Genomic DNA, 22,344 nt, shown 5'->3' on the forward strand with positions numbered 1-22,344 from the left:
GCTAAGACTTCCAGTACTATGTTAAATAAGAGTGGGAAAAGTGGTCATCCTTGTCTTGTTTCTGTTCTTAAAGGAAATGCTTTTAGTTTTTGCCCATTGAGTAATGATGTTAGCTGTAGGTCTTTCATATATGGCCTTTATTATGTCTAGATATGATCCCTCTATTCCCACATTGCTGAGCATTTTTATCAGAAATGGATGCTAGATTTTGTTGAAGGTTTTTTCAGCATCTATTGATATGATCATGTGGTTTTTATTCTTCATTTTATTTATGTGGTGTATCACATTTATTGATTTGCGAATATTGTACCAGCCTTGCATCCTTGGGATGAATTCCACTTGGTCATGGTGAATAATTTTTTTGATGTATTGCTGGATCAGTTTTTTACTTCTTAAGCATGCGTTCAAAACAATTCTTGAGGCTCGGGGATGATGAATGGACAAGCCAAAATAGACCAGAAATTAAGAAAGAATTTGTCAAGGAGAAATCAATGATCTGATGGCATTTTGCAAAAGAAAAGGGTTTGTACACACACACAAACACACATTTTTAACAGCTTAAGATAAAATTCAAATGCCATATTTATTCATTTAAAATATACAATTCAATGGTTGTTTGTGTATTCACAGAGCTGTGTGATCTTCAGTACCATTCATTTCAGAATATTGTCGTCCCAAGAAGAAATCCCATACTCGTTAGTAATCATTCCCATTCATTCTGTCCCCAGCTCTGGTCAGTCACAAATTTATTTTCTATCTCTATGGATTTGCTACTCTGGACATTGGATATGAGTAGATTCATACAGTGCAAGATCTTTTGTGACTGACTTCTTACACTTAGCATGATGTTTTCAAGGTTCATCTATGTTGTAGCATGTCAGTACTTCATCTTTTACCACCTTTTATTATTCATCAGAGGCTGAATATTTTATTGTTTTTTAAATAATTGGTAATTATGAATGTACTAGTTTTTATGTGAATGTGTTTTTATCATTTCTTTGGGATATAAATGTAGGAGTAGAATTGTTGTGCTATATGGTGATGATGTTTAATCTTTTGAGGAACTGCCAAACTATTTTTTAAAGTGCCTGCACCAATTTACATTTATATTAGCCTTTTGTAAGGGTTCCAACTTCTACACATCTTTGCCAACACTTGGTATTTTCTGTCTTTTTATGAGACCCATTCTAATGTGTGTCAAGTGGTATCTTGTGGTTTGATTGACATTTTTCTAATGGCTAAAGATGTTGAGCATCTTTTCATGTGCTTCCTGACTGATGGCATATCTTTTTTGGAGAAATGTCTTTTATTCCCATTTTTAAAATTTGCTTATTTGTGTTTTTTTTTAATTGAGTTCTAAGTGTTTTTTATATATTCTAGACACAAGCCTCTTATTAGATAAAACAAACCCTCACTATTCACAGATTATGTACTTATAAACTTGTCTACTCACTAAAATGTATTTGTAGTCCCCAAATCCAATACTCATGGCACTTTTGTGGTCATTCACAGATATGCTCAGAGATGGAAAAATGTTGTGTCACCTGATGTACACATTTCCAGCTGAGGTAGAACAAGGTGTCAATCTGCCTTCTTGTTTCAACTCTAATACCATTAACAATATTTCATACTGTAAACAAATATCCTTTCTGTATTCTATTTAGTGCCACATTTTTTACATTTTTGTGGTTTTCTTGGTATTTTTGTTGCTGTTGTTGTTTAAAATGGCCCTCACCACTATGCTATATACCTGAAACTAATACAAAATAATATTGAGCCCGGCTGGTGTGGCTCAGTGGTTGAGCATTGACCCATGCACCAAGGGGTCACTGGTTCAATTTCTGGTCAGGGCACATGCCCAGGTTGTGGACCCAATCCCCAGTGGGGGGCATGCAGGAGGCGGCCAAGCGATGTTCTTTCTCATCAATGTTTCTATCTTTCTCTCCCTCTCCCTTCCTCTCTCTCTAAAATCAATAAAGAAAAATTAAAAAAATAATAATATTGAATGCAAACTGTAACTAAAAAATAAAATTTAAATAAAAAAAAAAACAATGATGACAAACTGAGTATAGTCACTTCAAAGAACAGTTAATTTTACTAATTGCACAAGAAAACTTGAAATGACTTCAATCTTACAGCTTATATATGAAAGAAATTCAAGAGAAGTTTCCCCAAATTTGACAACAGTCTTAAGCATTTTCATAACAGTTGTAGCTGGGATCTACAGGCCTGGTAGAACTTATAATTATATATTATGAAACTAAAATACTTTTTTTCTGAACTACCAACACACACACACACACACACACACACACACACACACACATTATAAAAAAGTAAAATAAAATAGCCCCCAAGTGTAGTGCATTCCAATGTCCATAAGTAAAGAAGGCTGCGATGTACCTTACAGAGAAAACGTGTGTTAGATTAGCTTTGTTTAGGCATACATTACAGTGCTGTTGGCTATGAGATCAATGTTAATGAATCAACAATGAATGCAAAGAAACATACATAAAATAAAGCAATGCATTGATTGGCTAAAGGCCAGAGGTATGCGGAAACCTACCCTTTTGTTTCCCCTAGGAGCAATGATCCAGTATTCACTAATTCAGTATTTGTGGTGACTTTCTAAAAGTGCATACATAACTACTGGAAATAATAAGAATCAACTGTAAATGTTTTGCAAATATTTTATTTCATCCTGTAGATAGTCTTTTCACCTTGTTATTTGTGTCCTTTGAAGCATAATGTTTTAATTTTTATGTTCAACTTATTTTTTTCCTTGCCTGTGCTTCTGATGATATATTTAAGTAGGCTTTGCCTAATGCAAGATCACAAAGATTTACTGCTATCTTTTCTTCTAAGGCTTTTATACTTTTAGTTCTTACATTTAGGACTGTGGTGCATTTTGAGTTAATTTTTGTGTATGGTGTGAGGGAGGGATGCAACTTCAATAGATATCCTCTTATCTTCCTGGGAGGGGCAGGCCACCAAACTTTCTCATTGCCTTCAGCTTCATGTTTGCAGAAGCTGAGACCAGAAATGAGTGACTGAGAGATCTAGAGTTCTCTTCTTCCCCATAAGGTAGAAGCTCTAATATAAGGGCAAGTGGTTCTCATCCCCACCCCAGTTCCTGTCTGGAAGATGCTGTATCCTTAGACTGGCTTAAGGAGGAAGAACCCCTGATTTCTTTCCTACACCCATTCAGAGTAGAGCTTTTGCTATGCTAATCAAGGAAGGGTTGTGAAGGTACAGGTTTTTGTCACAGTTTCTTAGTGTTCTTACACAGATTTAGTAGATTTTCTTAAATAAATGTTTTTTTTCATTTTCCGTATGTCTTTAAGACAATCAAAATATTTTAATTTGTTGGTTTTTGAATAATTTTTACAAGTTATGGTTGTTTTTCTGGGGAGGTCTTTGGAGCTCTTTACATAGCCATTCAACAAGTTTCTTCCTATATCAAGAATCATTTTGAAAATCTATTGATAATCTGGTGGTAGTGACGTGAGCTTTAGAAAATTTGGTGGTTAATTAGTAGAGATGATCTGTGTCATTAAAACTGTATTGGTATGGCTACTCATTGAAATCTTCTAGAAAAAAATCTATTCCAAATATACCATATGGCAGTAATCATAAGTGAATAAATATATTATAAACTCCTTGAGAAGTGAGATTTTTTTATTTATTTAAAAAAATTTTTTTATTGATTTTAGAGAGAGGAAGGGAGAGGGAGAGAGAGAGAGAAACATCAATGAGAGAGAACATTGACTGGCTGCCTCCTGCGTGCCCCCCATTAGGGATGAGGCCCACAACCTGGGCATTCCTCCTGACCAGGAATCGAACTGGCGACCTCTTGGTGAGTGGGTCAGCACTCAGCCACTGAGCCACACCAGCCGAACTGAGTAGATTTTTTCGATTCACAGTAGCAGGCATGTCATCATGTGAGAAAATATCCTCACGGTACTTATTACAGCAAGTATTCCATAAGGTCATTAATTTTACTTTCACTGCACAATTTGACATTGATTTTTCTTAGTTTTTAAAATTTTTCTTTTTCTTTCTTGATGTGAGAGAGAGAGGAAGGCAGAAGGAGAGAGATAGAGACATTGATGAGTGAGAACATCGATTGGCCACCTCCCGTGAGCCCCCCACTGGGGATCGGGCCCACAACCTGGGCATGTGCCCTGACCGGGAAATGAACTGGTGACCTCTTGGTGCACGGGTCGATGCTCAACCACTGAGCCACACCGGCCAGGCAATTTTCTTAGTTTTGAGATACCTGATATATTTAACTACAACTTAGGGGCGAGTATTGATGACTTCATACACTCCGTGGAGCGTCAGAACTTGGCTTTGGAAGTGGATGCGTCCGGAAGCAGGAATGGCCTGGATGATCTTTCGTACAATGGGGCCATCATAGTGTCCAGTCATGAGAAGGTACGCTGGTCTCTCTTTAGCAACTTTTCCTGCAGGTGTACAAAGCTAATAAACTATCAATATACTCAGGCCTTCAGTTTAGGAAACAAAAATGAAAAGCAAATGCTGCTTTGGTTACTTAGTTAATTGCAGTCATTAGTATCATAAATAATTCATATATTAATTGCTGAATACCAATTAAAAACTGTGTACATTAGCAAAATAAATACTATACAATACTCACTGTGAAGAACATATTTAAGTCCAAAAAACACATGTTTCTCTCAAGGATTTTCTAGTGCATCTACTCTAAACTTCTGTTCTATTCTTCAACAATAATAATATTTGGTTCTAGTCATGATCCAGACACCTATAAAATCAGATACAGCCTATATACATGTTTTGGTTTATTTACACAGAGTTTGTATTTGTTCTGATTATTGAACACCATTTTAAAAACATGATTTTTTAAAATTAAGATATTGAATTTTGATCTCTTTAGAAAAAAAATGAAGATCTCTGAGAATTTATAACCTTGCTTTTTATATTTTAGAATTATAGATTTTCATTAGCATGCAATACCAAAAGACTGAATTGTTTCCCAATTCTTATGGATATTGTCAGTAACGGGTTACTTAAGATGGTCACACCATCAGCACGGATCCAAACGGAGAGAAGTACATTCATGCCAGTAAGTATGTGCTTTTATGACTCTCCATCGGGAACGCCCTGGTCACTCTGTTCAGGGCTGGAATTCTATCCTTAGTGCGTAAACCCCTGCATGATAAATTAGCATTCGGGTTCATCCGAGCTCTGTGGCTTGGGGAAATCAACATGATTTTCAGAGCTTCAGGGTTTTTGTTTTTTTTAATGCAAAATAGAACTAACAAAATATATTTTCAAAGAGAATGTAAGGAAATGAAAGTAAAATCATGTAGCACTGTGATTAGCACAAAAATAATGGAAGGAAGGAAGGAAGGAAGGAAGGAAGGAAGGAAGGAAGGAAGGAAGGAAGGAAGGAAGGAAGGAAAGGGAAGGGAAGGGAAGGAGGGAGGAAGGGAGGGAGGCAGGGAGGAAGGGAGGGAGGGAGGGAGGGAGGAGGGGAGAGGAGGGGAGAAGAGGAGAAAGAAAAAAAGAAAGAGAAAAATAGAAGCTTTATTATTACTTTTATAAATGCTACAAAAAAAAATTTTCAGGACAAATTCAGGCTAGACTTGCAGACTGGTTACATTAGAAGTACTCCAGTTCCTTGTCAAAAATACTAATTCCTAGAGCCTACTCTAAACCAAACCAGCTTTTTCATGAAGGCAAAAAAATCCTATTTCTGCAAAAAGGCCCCGGTGATTGGAGTGTACACGGCCCTTTAGGTTTGGAAACCAGCATACCCGTCAGGGTCTGTAATGATTCCTCTTTATTTTTCCCTAAATATATCCCTTCCTCCTAGAATGTTCTCTCGGCGTGCATTTTTAACACTATGTAATACCCTGTACCTAGGATAGCAGCTGAAACACTGAATTACTTATTTGTCAAATACATATATCAATATCAGAGGTAAGGAAGTTACCCATATCCCACTCAACTATGAGGTTTTTATGATCATATATTTGGCTGATAACTGTCTACCCATGTATATGTAAAATGGACCATGTATCCATCATTATTTTTATATGCTCTAGAAAGATCTTGAGTTACGTTCTCCAAAATACCTCACTATGTCCTCAGGAAATAAACATTCCTTTCCGTTAGGAACTTAATCATGAAAGCAAAAAAGTTTAGTCACCCATCAAATATTTATTACTTTTAAAATATATACAATGGTTTATTTAATTAACCTCCTCTATGACTGTGAAGGCTTTTCCAAGTTTCTGGTTTCTGAGGGAGGGTACAATCATTGAGTTGTTACCTTGGGTGTCCAGCTATAAAAACATCTTGTTTCGGTTGGGTGAGTCTGAGGATACGAACCAGTTAGTTGTCTTATAATTAATTATATGCCCTTAACTCTAACCATCTCCAGCAACTCATTTTACACTCTATTCCAATGTACCTCCTCACTGGCAAGGAAGAGCTTTCTGTCAGTTCAGCCCTTGTTTCTGTCCCGCCCAGAGTCGTTGGATTTGCCACAGGGTCCTGACCCCAATCCGCATGCAGGTGTTTTGGAAATATCCTGACAGTAAACTTGAATCTCACCTTCTGTGGCTAGGAAGTGTCCCTGGTGGCCGGGCTGGAGACCATCAGGCTCTGCTTATGACTGGTTTTCAGGAATGTGCCTGGTCAGGGCACAACTGTGTGAATCATGAAACAGCAGGGACTGTTTTCAAGAGGGTCTGTGCATCTTCTGTCCTGAAAGAGGGTCACATACAGGACAGCACTGTGTGTACACAAGGGCACAGGTTTTCCTCGGCGATTTTACTTCCCTTCCAGTACCCGTCTCCACTTGTGAATCCTCAGCCAATACCTCTCCGGTCTCGTGGCGTACCCCAAAAGGGAATGGACGTCGCTGTGCCCATAGCATCCCCGATAGGATTTTTGAGTCAAGCTATTACATTTGAAACAGTGATAAAGAGCGGTGAGGAAATGGAATGTTCGTTATTATCGTTATTTAGCATCGGCACCCATTTTAAAATCATGAAGTCAGAGAATGAAAGACGTGACCAGTATTACTTTCCAACTCTGTCGCATTAGTGATTCAGACCTTCTTTGCATCTCTTTCCTTATGCATAAATGTGGGTATCAGGCCAAAAGTCAAGCTTCAAAACTAGATGGTAGTTAAGAGGTTGGTAACAGAAGGGATGTAAGGCAGGGTTATGCACAATCTGTTTCATATCTTTAGAAATGTATTCCAGAAAATGAATTTTGAATTTGTTCATGCAGCTCATTATATTTTTTGCATTTTATTTTTCAAAAGATGCCATTTGGTCCATTGGAATTCGGGATGCCTTCCATGGTCTGGTGGCTTTTGTCATCCTGTTGTGCTCCTTATATCGCCATGAACAGCATTGATGATTATAAGGTAACCATGAGTAACTGAAACTGCCCTTGCTCTGCATGATAACATGTTGAAGGTAATATAACATGTCAAGAGGCTGTTTGTATATGTTCACTTGAGCAGTCAAGTCAGACATAATCCTAAGTCATCAAAATAAAAGGAAATTTTATAAGTGGAAATGTAAATGTGTAGATAAATAGATTCTACAGAATGATTCTAAAATGTATATGAGTATGCAAAGAACTGGAAACAAAATAACTTTGAAGAAGAAAAATGAAATTGAAAGACATGCTTCTGAGTTCAAAGCTTACCACAGTCATACTAACTGCAAATGTGCTGTATTTCTTAAGGATGATCACGTAAATATATAAAGTGGAATAGACATTTCAGATATAAACCACTACAAGTGATATCATCAAGTGATTTTCAATGAAACTGTCGGGTAATCAAATGGGTTAAGTCTAGACTTTTCAGGAAACTGTATGGAAACAACTTTGATACTGTTATGAAACAAATGTTCTCAACATTCAACTCCCGCCGCACACACAGTTATTTTGAAATGAATCATAGGTCTATGGTAGGCAAATATTTCCTAGTCGGGACAGAGGAAGCATATCCCATACAAGAAAGTGATATCTTGAACTTCATCAAAGTGAAAACCTTTTATTTTTTTGTAAAACACCAATAAGCAAATAAAAAGCTGTGGCTGGGAGAGAAATATTCACAATGCATATATATAACAAAAGATTTGTGTCAACAATATAAAGAATTCTTACACCTCAGTAACAGGCTATAACCTAATTTCAATGATGGGCAAACTATTTGAACAGCTACTTCAGCAAAGAAGACATATAGATGGAAAAGACTTCCATAAAAAAATGGCTGATGAGATCCCTTTACATACCAACTAAAATGAATAAATGTCAAAATGACTGACAATATCAAGGTTGGTGAAGATGTGGAGAAGTTGAAATTCTGATGCATTTCTGATGGGAATGTAAATGGTCCAATCACTTTGCAAAACACTTTGGCTCGTTCTTATAAATCAAAAATATGCTTCTTGTGTGACTCAGCAATCCCTCTCCTAAGTATTTACCCAAGAAAAAAGAAAACATCTTCCACAAGCAGACTTTTACATTAATATTGTTAGCAGCTTTATTCATAATAGCCAGCAACCTAAACAGCCCAAATGCCCAGTAAGCTGTGAACAGATAAATTCTGGTATACTGATACAATGTACTGCTACTCAGCAGTACCAAAGAAGGGACCACTAATAAATTCACCAATATGAATGAGACACAGAAGAGTAAATGCTGAATGGTTTCATTGATGTGAAGTTCTCAGAATGGTAAAACTAATCCATAAGGGCAGAAAGTAGACCTGTGGTTCCTTGTAACCAGCAATGAAGGCCACTGACTGCAAAGGAGCATGGGAAAGGGGGGGATAGAAATGTTCTATGCTTTCATTATGATTGTGATACAGTAATATATTCATTCATCGAAACTCATGTAACTGTATACTTAATATGGGTATTTTTTAGTGTTTGAAAATTACATTGCAAGTAAGTTAGATAGCTGAAATAAAAGGAAATTATGTTTCGAAAATTTCAAGAACTTAGAGAAATCAAAAGAAAATCCCAATGCTTAACTGACCATCTATTTATAAATTTTCATTTACAGAAACTCATTAACCCAAACGAGTCTTTCATGTGCCTCCCGATGATCAGAGCATCTTGTTAAGAGGAAGGTTCTGATCAGTAGCCCTAAGTGGAGACACATTCTGAGTAGTGATCACAGGGTGATGAATTTATATGACTAATCTATGCAGGCCAACTTCCACTAGCTTTGCTTACACATTCCAATGGAATATCCTTGAATAGCTCCATTGTTGTAACTTTATTATGCAAAGTGCATGAAACCTTCCATAAGCATCTCTGTTTACTCACCACGGTCTTTATCCTCGGTTCCTCTCCGAAGAATTCTGCTGCCTCAGGAGAGTGTTGCACATGTAGTGGTCCCTTCCTTGTATTGAATCCACAGGCATCTAGGGAAAGGCCAGCTACTAGCCTGATGTACCTAGCAATCATTTTAGCATTAACATAGTCCAAACGTAAAAGGTCGCCCATAGAAAACATGAGCGCTTCCTTTCTGTGGGCTGTGTGAGGCATGACTCCACCACGCTCCTCCCGACACTTTGGCCACCGTCTCTCTGTTCCCTCTGGAGTTGCTCTGTCCTCTATCTTATCTCTGAATGTTGGAGAGCTTCAGAACTCAACCCCCGGCTCTCTCTGTTCATGTTAGATGTCATGTCCTCCCACGCAAGCTCCTCGAACCCTGGGGCGTCAGATCTCAGGTGCCCTACGGGTGCTCACAGATTTGACTCTTTCTATTTCACCTTTGACGCTGATTCAGACTCTTTTTCCAGCTTTTCCACCGGAGGCATCGCAGACTCTCCAATTTCACGCTTCCGAAACTAAATTTATGATATTTTTAAATGTGTTCCTTTCATATTTTCTATCTCCGTCCATGTCAGCCCTCTGCATCGGTTATCTCGTCGGTAACCTGAACCAGCCTTCACTTTCCTCGTAGCTTCACCCCCATATCGAGTAGATCACCAAATCCTTATCAGCTGCACTACCTGCTCTGTACTGGGAGACTTTGATGTGGATCCTTAACTCCAAGTATGTCTCAGACAGGAGCATCATATAGCTAATCAGTGACCATCAGCAAGTGAATGTAAATATTTTTCATAGAAAACAATATGTTCAAAATTATGAGAAAGGTTTAAGGTATAATTTGTACCCCAACCCGCATCACTGGCTGAGTTGTTTTAAAATATGTAATTTAGTAGTTGATTCAGACGATGATAAGGGATACAATATACATTTACATTTGTGAAGGCATTTATATTTAGGTACACATACACAAATATTTGGATGGGTAATTAGTATGTTTGAAACGATTCCTATCCCTTGGTCCAGATAACATGGGTAGCCATGATGCGGAATTATTACAAATGACAGTTTTGTTTTGAATATTTTCTTACGTAATCCACATTTCCCTAAACCCGAAATTAAAATACCATTTGTGTTTCTGCTGTCTCCGATCAGAACAAAGCGTGGTCCCAGCTGCGGATTTCGGGGCTCTTCCCTTCTGCGTACTGGCTTGGACAGGGGCTGGTGGATGTCCCACTGTACTGGCTGATGTTCCTCTCTGTGTATTTGCTGGAATTACTTTTACTCTCCCAAGACTTTATATTTAGCGTTTCAAATCACCTTATGCAGGTGAGTTCCAATTTACGATATTCATAGAACAAATGTCAGGGTACGATTTAATTAAAACTTGGAAGAGGCCAGCTGCTTTCGTTGAGAGCCACACTGGCATGAATTGTTAAGAACTGTGAGGCCCGGTGCTGTAACAATGTTTTGAATCCTAAGTGCTTTTCTACATTGCATTTGTCTTTAACTCAACATCCCTGTTCCTTTCAGATCCCATGTTCTATCGGTTATGCTGCATCTCTTATCTTCCTTATGTATGTAATTTCATTCATTTTTCGCAAGGGGAGAAAACATTGTGGCCTTTGGTCTTTTTGCTTCTTTATCGTAAGTATGTGTTTTTTGAAATTATTATAAATGTGTAATATATGATTCTGAGCTAATGCTTTAAAATTTGCTCTTGGTAGAATTAATTACTATTACAGTCTAAATTATTTAAAGTTTGCCTTACCCAGGGATCCTTTTCAAAATGTGCATCTTTTTTTTTTATTATTATTCCTTACCTGAGGATATTTTTCCATTTATCATTAGACAGAGAGGGAGGGAGGGAGGGAGAGAGAAACATTGATGTGTCACAGCCATATCGACCGGCTGCCTCCCGCAGGACCTGACCAGGGACTGCAACCGAGGTTCGTGCCTTTGACAGAAATTGAACCTGCGACTCATTGGTCCACTGGCCAATGCTCCAACCACTGAGCCAAACCAGCCAGGGCTCAAAATGTGCATCTTTTTCCTCTCTATATTTCTACCCTGTCTTTCTTTAAAAGTGGCCACACTTTTTCTAACCATAAAATATTTAATAGCCAGAAACCTGGAAACCACCTGAATTTACTTTTTATTGCAAAAGAAATAACCTCGAAGATCTCCATGAAGTTATGTAAGTTCTGTAACTAGCATAGTTAAAACTAGAAACGACATCTCCAGCTCTCTATTAAGAATTCATGCTATAAAGCAACACTTCATCTTTCTGAATGAGGAGGCAGTACATATGCGATCCAGAAGCATCTATTCCAATGTCCTGTCACCGACAGTTCCAACACTGAAAGGGCTCTCAGAGGGCACACGGCTGAGTCAACAGTGACGTACTAAGACATAGTGATGAGGCGAAGGTTATTGAGATACCATCCATCTTTCAAAGTCTAAAACAACTGAGTAATCAAGAGGTAAACCGGCAAAGGGAGAGAGTCATTCATAAAAATGAGAGCAGAGATTTTCTGTAGGAAGTGACACCTGAAGGAGAGTAAGATTTCAACAGCTGGAGAAGAAGGATGATGTAAATAGAAAATAATGAACAAGCAGAAACCCAAAGGGCAGAATGCTCAGGTCAGGAGAAAGTCCTCGCTACTGGTAATAATCTGGCATGAATGTGGATAGAAAACAGTCTGCAGCCTGAGCGTAGCCTTAGTCATGGTGAACACGGTGGTTGGAACCAGGCCTGGCTTTGAATGATGTGCTCAATTTATTCTACAGCCTTGGCCGGGTAGCTCAGTTGGTTAGAGCATTGTCCAATAGGCCAAGGTTGTGGGTTTGATACCTGGTCAGGGCACATACACGAATCAACCAATGAATGCATAAATAAGTGGAAAACCAAATCAATCTTCTCCCCCCCCCCCCCAATGGAAGCTTATAGTTAAGAAAAGAACTATAATCAGAGATACGCTGTTAGGAAGAATATTCTGGCAGCCATAAAAGTGGTGGTTTATAACAGAAATTAGAAGTACTGAAACTTTTAGGGAGGCATCACAGTAGTTTAGAACAAAAAGTCTGAGAGCATCAGGTGTACTTATAACTTTCCCTTATCCCCGGATTTGGTATTTCAGTACCTCTACTGAGCCCCTCCGGCGATTAAATGCTTGTATTTCTTCATCGGTATGGCTAACAACGTCTCCTTTGTATCACTTTACTCCTAACAGATACCGATTTCAATCTTTACCTATGATGATTGCTTATATACTATTCTGAACTTTACACCACCTGTTTCCCTTTTCTGTAATTAAAATGCTCTCAATATTCGATCTATTCAGTGATGTCTCAATGAAGATACTCTGGGCCCAGGGGATGTGGCTGTCACCGAGCCAAAATGTCAGTGGAGATATGCTCATTTCAGCTGGGTTTTTGAGGTTGGAGTGGAAATTAGAACTATCTCCAAGATGAGCCATCTTAATTTGGAGCATCTATTGACATTCAGAGTGGTTCATATGCCTGTTTTTATTTTCTTTAGTTCACCATCTTCTGCGTGGCCATGTTTATGATGGAGTTACCTGGGTTTCCCATACTGTACTTCATGTTTTTAATACCACACACCACATTAATTGGCTTCGTGCTCTTATCCTTCCATGTAAGTAATGCCGCCAGGGTGACCTTGGAACTCACGGCCAACAGTGAAAGCTTTGCTTGGGGTTGGGAACCTGCAGCATGTTCAGTATGCATGACGTTTGACGATGTCTGCTTCACGGATTTCAACTGAACTGCTCTCAAATAGGACAGTACACTCCAGCTGAGCTGTAGGCGTAGAGTTGGCCCGAAGTGATGGGTGGGGAGGAAGTAACACGGGTGGTGAGAAACAGAGCAGCCTTTACACTCAGGCTGGGCTTTGTACTCTGCTGGGCATGCTCAGCTCCAGGAGGCAAGTGAAATGTCTCTAATCTTAGGGATTTCAGGATTCTAGAGAAGCTCTCAACCCTTTTTTTTTTCTAGCTGACTGATACGTACACTTCCACAAATGGAAAGGAGGTACAATACGTGAATGAAGAGTATCCATGGGGAAATGATAGAAAAGAAAGGGGCCTCATGAAAGGAATAATGGGCACCAGAAGGGTTGGGAAGGTCTGTGTGATAAGGATAAATCTTGCCTCTCTCTCAATGTTTGGGGAGGCTAGCACAGACCCCTCAAATTCTCTCACCAGGTGATGAATGATTGCTAAATCCTGTTGCTCCAAATAAAAACACAGTGGCTCATAAACCTTGGGAGCAAAGAAGACAGCCCCTGCTACACATTTTGGAATGAACACTTAGCTAATACTTCGGGGAAATCTGGGGACAAGCCAGTAGGGCTGTCAGCGGGCTGATTCGCATTGAAATGGCTAAAATTCACCAAGTAAAACTTTTCCTGTTGTCTTTCTTCTTGCAGCATTTTGCGTTTTCTCTGTTTAATGGAGGCGAAACCTCACAGCCCATTCTGCCATTCCTAGCTGTAAGAGCACATTCTTCTTTAAAATTCATCCTGTATTTTACTAAACTAAACCATTTCAATTCCTGTAAACACAGTGAAACTTTTTATGAAGGTGGATGTATAAGTATTGGTAGCCCACAAAGATAAAATATTTACAAAATGGAACATTTTAATAAAGATCAGTGAACCAGATTATAGGCTTTTAAGAACACTGTACACTTATCAGAGGAAATGACTTAAAGTAATGGCATCACATAATTATATTTGTTTCCTATATTTCTGTAAACAAGATTGGGAGTGAATTTGATAGTTTCACAATTTGATGAATATGATTATTGGAAATGGGTAATGATTTTGCCAAATGCATTTTGTAGAAGTCCAATTGTTCCTAATTCACTTTTAATGTGAAATCATTTTTCTTTTAGTGTTTCTAATTGTACATCTCTTTATTCCTAGCCTTTTTTCCATTTTATCGTCTTGCTTTTTGTTCTTCGATGTCTGGAATGGAAGTGTGGAAAGAAATCGATGAGGAAGGATCCCTTCTTCCGGTTGGGAGAAATCAAATTGGATTCTTTTATTTCAGTGATCAAAGTTTTAAAACATATTTTTCATGCATAAATTAATCCATTAAAAAGTGCCAAGTGCTAGAATAGGCTGGGGTAGGAACCATGTGTCAATACACATAATAGAGATCTAGGTCCCTCAATCCAAGATTATAAATAGTGGAGCAAACAGACCTGAAGCACTGAATCTTAAGGACTCTTATCCAATGCTGTGCAGTGAAACGCTGGGGAAAGTTTCATGCAGCTAGTTCAGTTTAAACAGCAGCTCACTGGAATAAATCAGCAGTGAGAGAATGCTCTTCGTCCAGAAAGGAAGAATAGAATGATCGATAGATCAAAGGCAGCAATAACTGCTCTTTTCCTGGGCAGGTGAGAAGTCCAACTAGTGGACCGCAGACTGGTTCCGTTATTCATGGAGCGTGAAAGCTGAGGCACCGTTCAAGGACGCGGCCGTTAGCATCTTACTCCTTGTGTGTCTCCCACACAACGTCAGCTCCACCATGAATGCTGACCCAGAGTCAGGGGGCAGACCTCCCCGATAAAAGGAGATGTTTAAGAAATCTAAGATCCGTATGGAGATTAGGTTAAAGAAAGAGAGAAGAGAATGAGATTATATTCGGAGTAAGAGGACAGAGCTAGAATGAAGGAAAAAGAGTGAACCTGACCCATATTCCAAAGACATGGCCAAGCTTAATAGGAGATCAAGCACCTTACTTGTATTTGTTTTTTGCCCGGCGAGGGGGGGTGGTGGGGGGTGGGGGGGTGGAGCACATCCTGACTTCAAATATTCTGACTTAATATCCCTATGAAAATATATTGCTAACATGTTAGTGTCAGAGCTAGGGTGTCCAGAAATATTATTTCATTAAGCTATGATATTAAAATTCCCCATCAGGTAACAGGAACTAAGTTACCCATTGATATTTTTTAAGGTAATGTTTCTATAGAGAAGAAGAATGAAAGACATGTAAGAAGCAGTGGTCATTAAATGTAGTAGTACCATGGACAGATGCAGGGTGTTGGGAAGTAGGGAGGGGTCGCTGTATCGAGGGAAGATTATGATGGGTTATGAATTACCCAATCTACTCAAGTATAAGATTTAGAGAATGCAGTGCTTTTGATATAAGGATAAAAACCCAAGATCAACTGTTGATGGGTGGTTTTGACTACAGGATTTCTCCAAGGAGCATCAGTGTGTGCCAAAACCCAGAAGAGCCGGAAGAGGAGGACGAAGATGTTCAGATGGAAAGAGAGAGAACAGCAAATGCCTTGAATTCCCCAAACTTTGACGAGGTATAAAACATACAAAGTAGTCTTTCATCAAATAACACAAATGAGTAAAAACAAAAAGTGGCCTGTCTACAAGTCTAATTCTCCAACGAATTTTGTGTTTCTCTAATTCACACAAATGAGGATCATAACTTTATTTTAGCAGTGAGTCCTCATTTTGACATCCAAAGGAACAGACTAAAAGCCATGTTAACTTGCTTTGTCTTTCTTAGACTAAAAAACAACAAGTGGAGTGAAATTGAAATTACAGGAGCCAAGAAAGAGCTTGTGAATTTTAGAAACCGAGCAAAGTGATGCTTCTAGGAGAAAGTAGACTGTACAAAATTCAGGGCAAAGTCCAGTCCACAGCGTATTGTTTTGTCCTTTAAAGGTGATTGGGTGCTTCTCCAAGTCTCAGTGCGTCTGTTCTGAGAGATGGGCTGGGTGCTTCTCCAAGTCTCTGTGCGTCTGTTCTGAGAGATGGGCTGGGTGCTTCTCCAAGTCTCAGTGCGTCTGTTCTGAGAGATGGGCTGGGTGCTTCTCCAAGTCTCGGTGCTTCTGATCTGAGAGATGGGCTGGGTGCTTCTCCAAGTCTCTGTGCGTCTGATCTGAGAGATGGGCTGGGTGCTTCTCCAAGTCTCTGTGCGTCTGATCTGAGAGATGGGCTGGGTGCTTCTCCAAGTCTCTGTGCGTCTGATCTGAGAGATGGGCTGGGTGCTTCTCCAAGTCTCTGTGTGTCTGATCTGAGAGATGGGCTGGGTGCTTCTCCAAGTCTCGGTGCTTCTGATCTGAGAGATGGGCTGGGTGCTTCTCCAAGTCTCGGTGCTTCTGATCTGAGAGATGGGCTGGGTGCTTCTCCAAGTCTCGGTGCTTCTGATCTGAGAGATGGGCTGGGTGCTTCTCCAAGTCTCTGTGCGTCTGATCTGAGAGATGGGCTGGGTGCTTCTCCAAGTCTCGGTGCTTCTGATCTGAGAGATGGGCTGGGTGCTTCTCCAAGTCTCGGTGCTTCTGATCTGAGAGATGGGCTGAGTGCTTCTCCAAGTCTCTGTGCTTCTGATCTGAGAGAGGGGCTGGGTGCTTCTCCAAGTCTCAGTGCGTCTGATCTGAGAGATGGGCTGGGTGCTTCTCCAAGTCTCAGTGCGTCTGATCTGAGAGATGGGCTGGGTGCTTCTCCAAGTCTCGGTGCTTCTGTTCTGAGAGATGGGCTGGGTGCTTCTCCAAGTCTCGGTGCTTCTGATCTGAGAGATGGGCTGGGTGCTTCTCCAAGTCTCGGTGCTTCTGATCTGAGAGATGGGCTGGGTGCTTCTCCAAGTCTCGGTGCTTCTGATCTGAGAGATGGGCTGGGTGCTTCTCCAAGTCTCGGTGCTTCTGTTCTGGGAGATGGACTGGCCATATAAAATAATGTGTTCCTGAGTTCCTTTGTAGGAGGGGAAAATAAAGTCCTTTCTCTTCAAAAACAAGTGCTAAGAGTGAAGAATGGCCAATAAATATGTCACCTAGTAGAAAGTCTTGTTTGATGTACGGCTTGTGCAGTGAGGAGCCAGCCCAGTGGGAGGATAGTTTTTTCAAGGCCAAAGGAGAGCATTAAGGTCTGATATAATATACTTGTCATTTACAGAGACCAGCCATTATCGCCAGCTGTCTACGCAAGGAGTACATGAGGAAGGGGAAGCACTGTTGGTCCAAGAAGAAGAAGAAAATTGCCACAAGAAACGTCTCTTTCTGTGTTAGAAAAGGTTGGAGATCGAGGCTTTTCCGCTGTTGACTCAGGACCCTCCTTAGAGCGTGATGGTTCTTGATGAGAACCGTTCTGTGCACCACCTCTAATTCAGACCCTTCAGTGGGGTGACCTTGACAGCTCCTTTTACATGGCTCATTTCTAAAGAAACTGATGAATGCATGCCCATGGAGAGGGGCTTAGTCCCATCCACATGGAAGCCATGAGCTCTCTGTTGAAATGAACCCCCGAAACCAGACATTTCTATTTGATGAGCACGATTAATTTCCTAGTGTTCATTATTTTTCACAATAAAACGAACAGGATGTACCAGCAGACGTTAGAGGACCCCATTTTGTAACATGATTGCACAGTTCTTAGGATCACAGGTGATGGCGTCTGAAACACCTAGCTTTCCAAAGTGACTTTGTCACTTCCCTTCAGTGTGACTGAGCAACTAACCTCATCCCGAAGAGCTTTTGTCCCCAAGTATGTAAGAAAGGGCTTTGATAACAACCTCTCGGGGGAGTTGTGCCAATTAAATGAGATACTATATACAAAGCACACAGACCACTTGTCACATAGTGAGACTTCAGACTATGTTTTATTCTTAACGTTACTATTAAAATCAATTTGCATTAGGTGTCACCATTTTTTTTTTCAGGTGAGGTTTTAGGATTACTTGGACACAATGGAGCTGGTAAAAGCACATCCATTAAAGTGATTATTGGAGACACAAAACTCACTGCTGGACAGGTACGTGAATCCTGTGGAAAATGTTTTCTACTGGTGCTGAAAATGAATTTTATAAGATGTTAAAATATTATACACAGCAAAGTCTCATTGATTCATTAGATGAAGGAAGTGATTAATGTGGCAGAATAATACATCACCAATTATCACATTCGTATATACCGGAATCGATCACTAAAAGTGGATAATCATTCATGCCTTCAAAGGCATTTCGTGGGGACGTCCAATATCAGATCAGAATCCAGAATGCATACCGATCTATTTATAACGAAACATGTGGATTTGCACTTTCAATGAGCACTGCCCTCCCAATATGAATAAAAATGTTTTTTAAATTAATTTAATTTTTTATCACCCTTTAATCCTCTCTGGACCCTCTTCCACCCCCCAACCCCCCCCCCCCAAACACCACCCTACTGTCCATGAGTTCTCTCTCTTTTTGCTCAATTCCTCCATACCCACCAACACCCCTCCACACGCCAGCCCACCAGAGCTGTAGCCTGCTCTCTGTGAGTCTGTCTCTATGTTGCTTGGTAGTTGAGTTTGTTCATTAAATTCCACACATGAGTGAAACCATGTGGTACTTGTCTTTCTCTGACTGGCTTATTTCACTTAGCATGATGCTCTCCAGGTCCCTCCAATCTGTCACAAAGGGTAAGATTTTCTTCCCTGTTTACAGAAGAATAGTACTCCATTGTGTAAACGTACCACAGCTTTTTTATCTTCTCATCTACTGATGGGCACTTGGGCTGTTTCCAACTCTTGACTATTGCTGCAGTGAATATAGTGGTGCATATATGCTTTTGACTTAGTGTTTCAAGTTTCTTTGGACACATTCTCAAAAGTAGAAAACTTTATTAAGTAATTATAGTCATTGTCCTTTAAAAGTGCTTAGTTAGCCCTGGCTGGTTTGGCTCAGCAGTTAGGTTAGAGCATCGGCCTAAGGACCAAAGGGTCGTGGGTTTAATTCCCAGTCAAGGGCGTGTACCTGGATTGCAGGTTCATTCATCTCCCACTCTGGTTGGGGTCATGCGGGAGGCAACTAATCCATGTGTCTCTCTCACATCGACGTTTCTCTCCCCCCACCCCCTGCCTTCTACTTTATCTAAAAATCAGTGGAAAATATCCTTGGGTGAGGATTAACAAACAAACAAAAAAGGTGCTCAGTTAGTGGAACACATATTTCGGTATGGATACATCACCTTGGGGGAGTGTTTTTAAGGAAAGGCTCAAAGTTGAGCAATAGAGATACGAAGTCAACAGAACTGTCCATGCAGTTCAACTGCACAGGAGGCCAGGCAAACAGAAAAAGAGCTCAGTTCATTAAAGACACAACATGAGTTATGGAGAACACTTCCCCCCAGATTCTAGGGCAGAAGATAGATAACCCTAAGAACGCATTTGGAATGTATGCCCAAGGGGCGTGGAAAACGGAACCTAAGGCGGAGGTCTGTGGGCTACACCATGGGGAACGGGTGGTGGTCACACCACTGGGAAAGCAGGTGTTCATTAAGGGTGCTTCTCAGTGATTTTTGTGGCTCAGCCAACCCTAAGTTCGGTTGAGACCACCCTCCAATTCAATCACCACTTGCACCCTAAAGCAATATTTTATTTCTTCTTAAGCATGGGCAAAAAAGAGGTAACCATTCATTGACAGAGTGGAATGAAAAATTTTAAAGGTTAAGTGAGGTCTTAATTATAAAACCAACAACTGCCTGGCCAGTTTGGCTCAGCGGTTAGAGCGTCGGCCCATGGACCAATGAATCGCGGGTTTGATTCTGGTCAAGGGTACATACTTCAGTTGCTGTTCGACCCCGGCTTTGGTCGGATCGCGTGAGAGGCAACCAGTCAATGTGGCTCAATCACATCGATGTTTCTCTCTGTCTCTCTTTCTCCCTCCCTCCCTCTCACTCTATCTGATAATAAGTAGAAAAATATCCTCAGGTGAGGAATAAAACAATAAAATAAAACCAACAACTATTGGATGTCATGAAATCAGCTTTAATCAGATCAGCCAGTGTGATCTTTATAAACAATGTCATTGTTCTGCTTTAATACTTTCAATGACCTCTCACCACACTTGCTGGTCAAGAGCTGATTTCCATGTCCCTGCAGTCACATGTCTCTCTTCTCCCCTGGACTACTCTGCCCCAGGTCCCCACCCTTTGCCCAGGGTCTGAGAACACATTGAGCATCATCCCTCCACAAGGCTCTGTTCTGCCCTGAATTTCTAGCCTTTTCCACAGCAAGTGCCCTGTCATCTTTCTGCTGAAATGGTCCCTCAGCAGACAGTCTTTATCGGATCACTCAACCAGTAATAAATATATATATCTATAGATATATATAGATATAGATATATATATACACACACACATACACACACAGTTGTGTATATATATACACACACACACATATATTTATACATACATACACACACACATATACACACACACACTCACTCGAGGATATTTTTCCATTTATTTTTTTAATTTTAGACAGAATGGGAGGGAGAGAGAGAGAGAGAAACATCACATGAGAGAGAGACATCGATTGGCTGCCTCCTGCATGACCCCCACCAGGGTGAGGGACTGAACCACAATCGAGGTACATGCCCTAGACCAGAATCGAACCTGTGATTCTTTGGTCTGGGGGTCCAACGCTCTAACCGCTGAGCCAAACCAGCCAGAGCTCCCTCAAATATTTCTTTGTTTCCATGCATTTACACTCTGACAACCTCCCTCCAGTGCAAAATGGTTGCAGGTGATCCAAGTCAATGAGATCCAAGAAGATCTCCAAGTCCTTCTAGGTTTGAAAGGAGACAGATGTCCTGGAATCCCAGAGGAGCAATGCAGGTCAGTGTCTGAAAGGAATTTTTCTCTTCAGGTGCTACTAAAAGGCAGCAGCGGAGGGGACGCCCCCAAGTTCCTGGGGTACTGTCCCCAGGAGAACGCGCTGTGGCCCAGCCTGACGGTGAGGCAGCACCTGGAGGTGTTCGCGGCGGTGAAGGGGCTGAGGAAAGCGGACGCCGAGGTCACCATCGCGCGGTACGTGGGGGAGACACACCGTCCTCTACTGGAGGGGTCCAGGGACAGTTGGGAGTGACAACCTTCCCAGGAAACTCAGGACTTGGCAAGAGACTGTCAATGCCGACCTAGACCACACTGGGCAGCTTTGCGATCAGAAACTGTTTTCTGTGATTTCCAAGTTTTACACTACTTTCTCATCTTAAATATGGAAAGAAAAAGGCATTTGTCGGTAAATGCATCAAAAATACTAAAATTTAGCCCTGGCCGGTTTGGCTCAGCAGTTAGAGCGTCGGTCTGCGGTCCAGAGAGACCCGGGTTCAGTTCCCGCTAAGGGCACGTACCTCGGTTGCAGTTTGTCCCCGGCCCTGGTTGGTCGTGCGGGTGGCAGCCACTCGATGTGTCCCTTTCACGTCGATGTTTCTCTCTCTCTCTCTCTCTCTCTCTCTCTCTCTCTCCCCCCCCCCCCGTCCCACTCTATCTGAACAAAAAATGTCCTTGGGTGAAGATAAAAAAACAAATACTAAAATTTAAGTGTAAGCTATGCTAGGACAGCTATTTGGATACCATGAAATGTACTTAAAATCTTTTCAAAGGAAAAACTAATCTGGGGGGAGGAAGGGTGAACCCAGCCCATTGTAACAGGGCCCAGCGTCCATTTTCAGAGCCACATTTCCGAGCTCTGTGCCTCACCCTTGTCTGCGTGGCCCGTCCCCCCACCAAGTGTCCTTGTCAAGAAGCCTGCAAGGCCCTATCATGTTTCCTCCAGGTTGGTGGAGGCGCTCAAGCTGTGGGACCAGCAGAGGCGGCCCGTGAAGGCCTTACCCGAGGGGATAAAGAGAAAGGTAGGGGCGGGGCTCGGGTTACTCTGCGCAGCCCGCAGGTGGGAGCCAGACGCTGTTCCTCTCCTTGCAGCTGTGCTTCGCGCTGAGCATCCTGGGAAACCCTTCGGTGGTGCTGCTGGACGAGCCGTCCACGGGCATGGACCCCGAGGGGCAGCTGCAGATGTGGTGAGAGCCCCGCTCAGTCAGGGCCAGTGTGGAGGCCTGCCGGGAATCTGTGACCTTGTACTCCCGTCAACACCGTCCCTTAAACTGCTCCTGGTTTTTTTTCTTTTTCTCCAAGTTTTTAATGAATGAAATCTAAATTCTTCCACTGAGATATATAGATA

The 22,344-nt window shown here is 41.1% G+C and overlaps 1 protein-coding gene across 1 annotated transcript in view; it reads left to right on the plus strand.

Annotated features, from left to right (window-relative positions):
* Positions 1–22,344, plus strand: part of LOC118634537 (ATP-binding cassette sub-family A member 8-like) — a 73,471-nt gene that overhangs the window by 43,666 nt on the left and 7,461 nt on the right. The window contains exons 21-34 of the mRNA XM_036269129.1: positions 4,304–4,437; positions 4,970–5,107; positions 7,322–7,426; positions 10,512–10,685; positions 10,890–11,003; positions 12,898–13,014; positions 13,807–13,869; positions 14,305–14,396; positions 15,584–15,704; positions 17,299–17,416; positions 18,062–18,153; positions 21,034–21,194; positions 21,943–22,018; positions 22,089–22,183. Coding sequence (XP_036125022.1) covers positions 4,304–4,437; positions 4,970–5,107; positions 7,322–7,426; positions 10,512–10,685; positions 10,890–11,003; positions 12,898–13,014; positions 13,807–13,869; positions 14,305–14,396; positions 15,584–15,704; positions 17,299–17,416; positions 18,062–18,153; positions 21,034–21,194; positions 21,943–22,018; positions 22,089–22,183 — 1,600 coding nt within the window. The remainder of the gene's footprint in view (positions 1–4,303; positions 4,438–4,969; positions 5,108–7,321; positions 7,427–10,511; positions 10,686–10,889; positions 11,004–12,897; positions 13,015–13,806; positions 13,870–14,304; positions 14,397–15,583; positions 15,705–17,298; positions 17,417–18,061; positions 18,154–21,033; positions 21,195–21,942; positions 22,019–22,088; positions 22,184–22,344) is intronic.

Source organism: Molossus molossus, unplaced genomic scaffold, assembly GCF_014108415.1.
Source record: "Molossus molossus isolate mMolMol1 unplaced genomic scaffold, mMolMol1.p scaffold_m16_p_19, whole genome shotgun sequence".
In the NCBI taxonomy this organism is placed as follows: domain Eukaryota; kingdom Metazoa; phylum Chordata; class Mammalia; order Chiroptera; family Molossidae; genus Molossus; species Molossus molossus.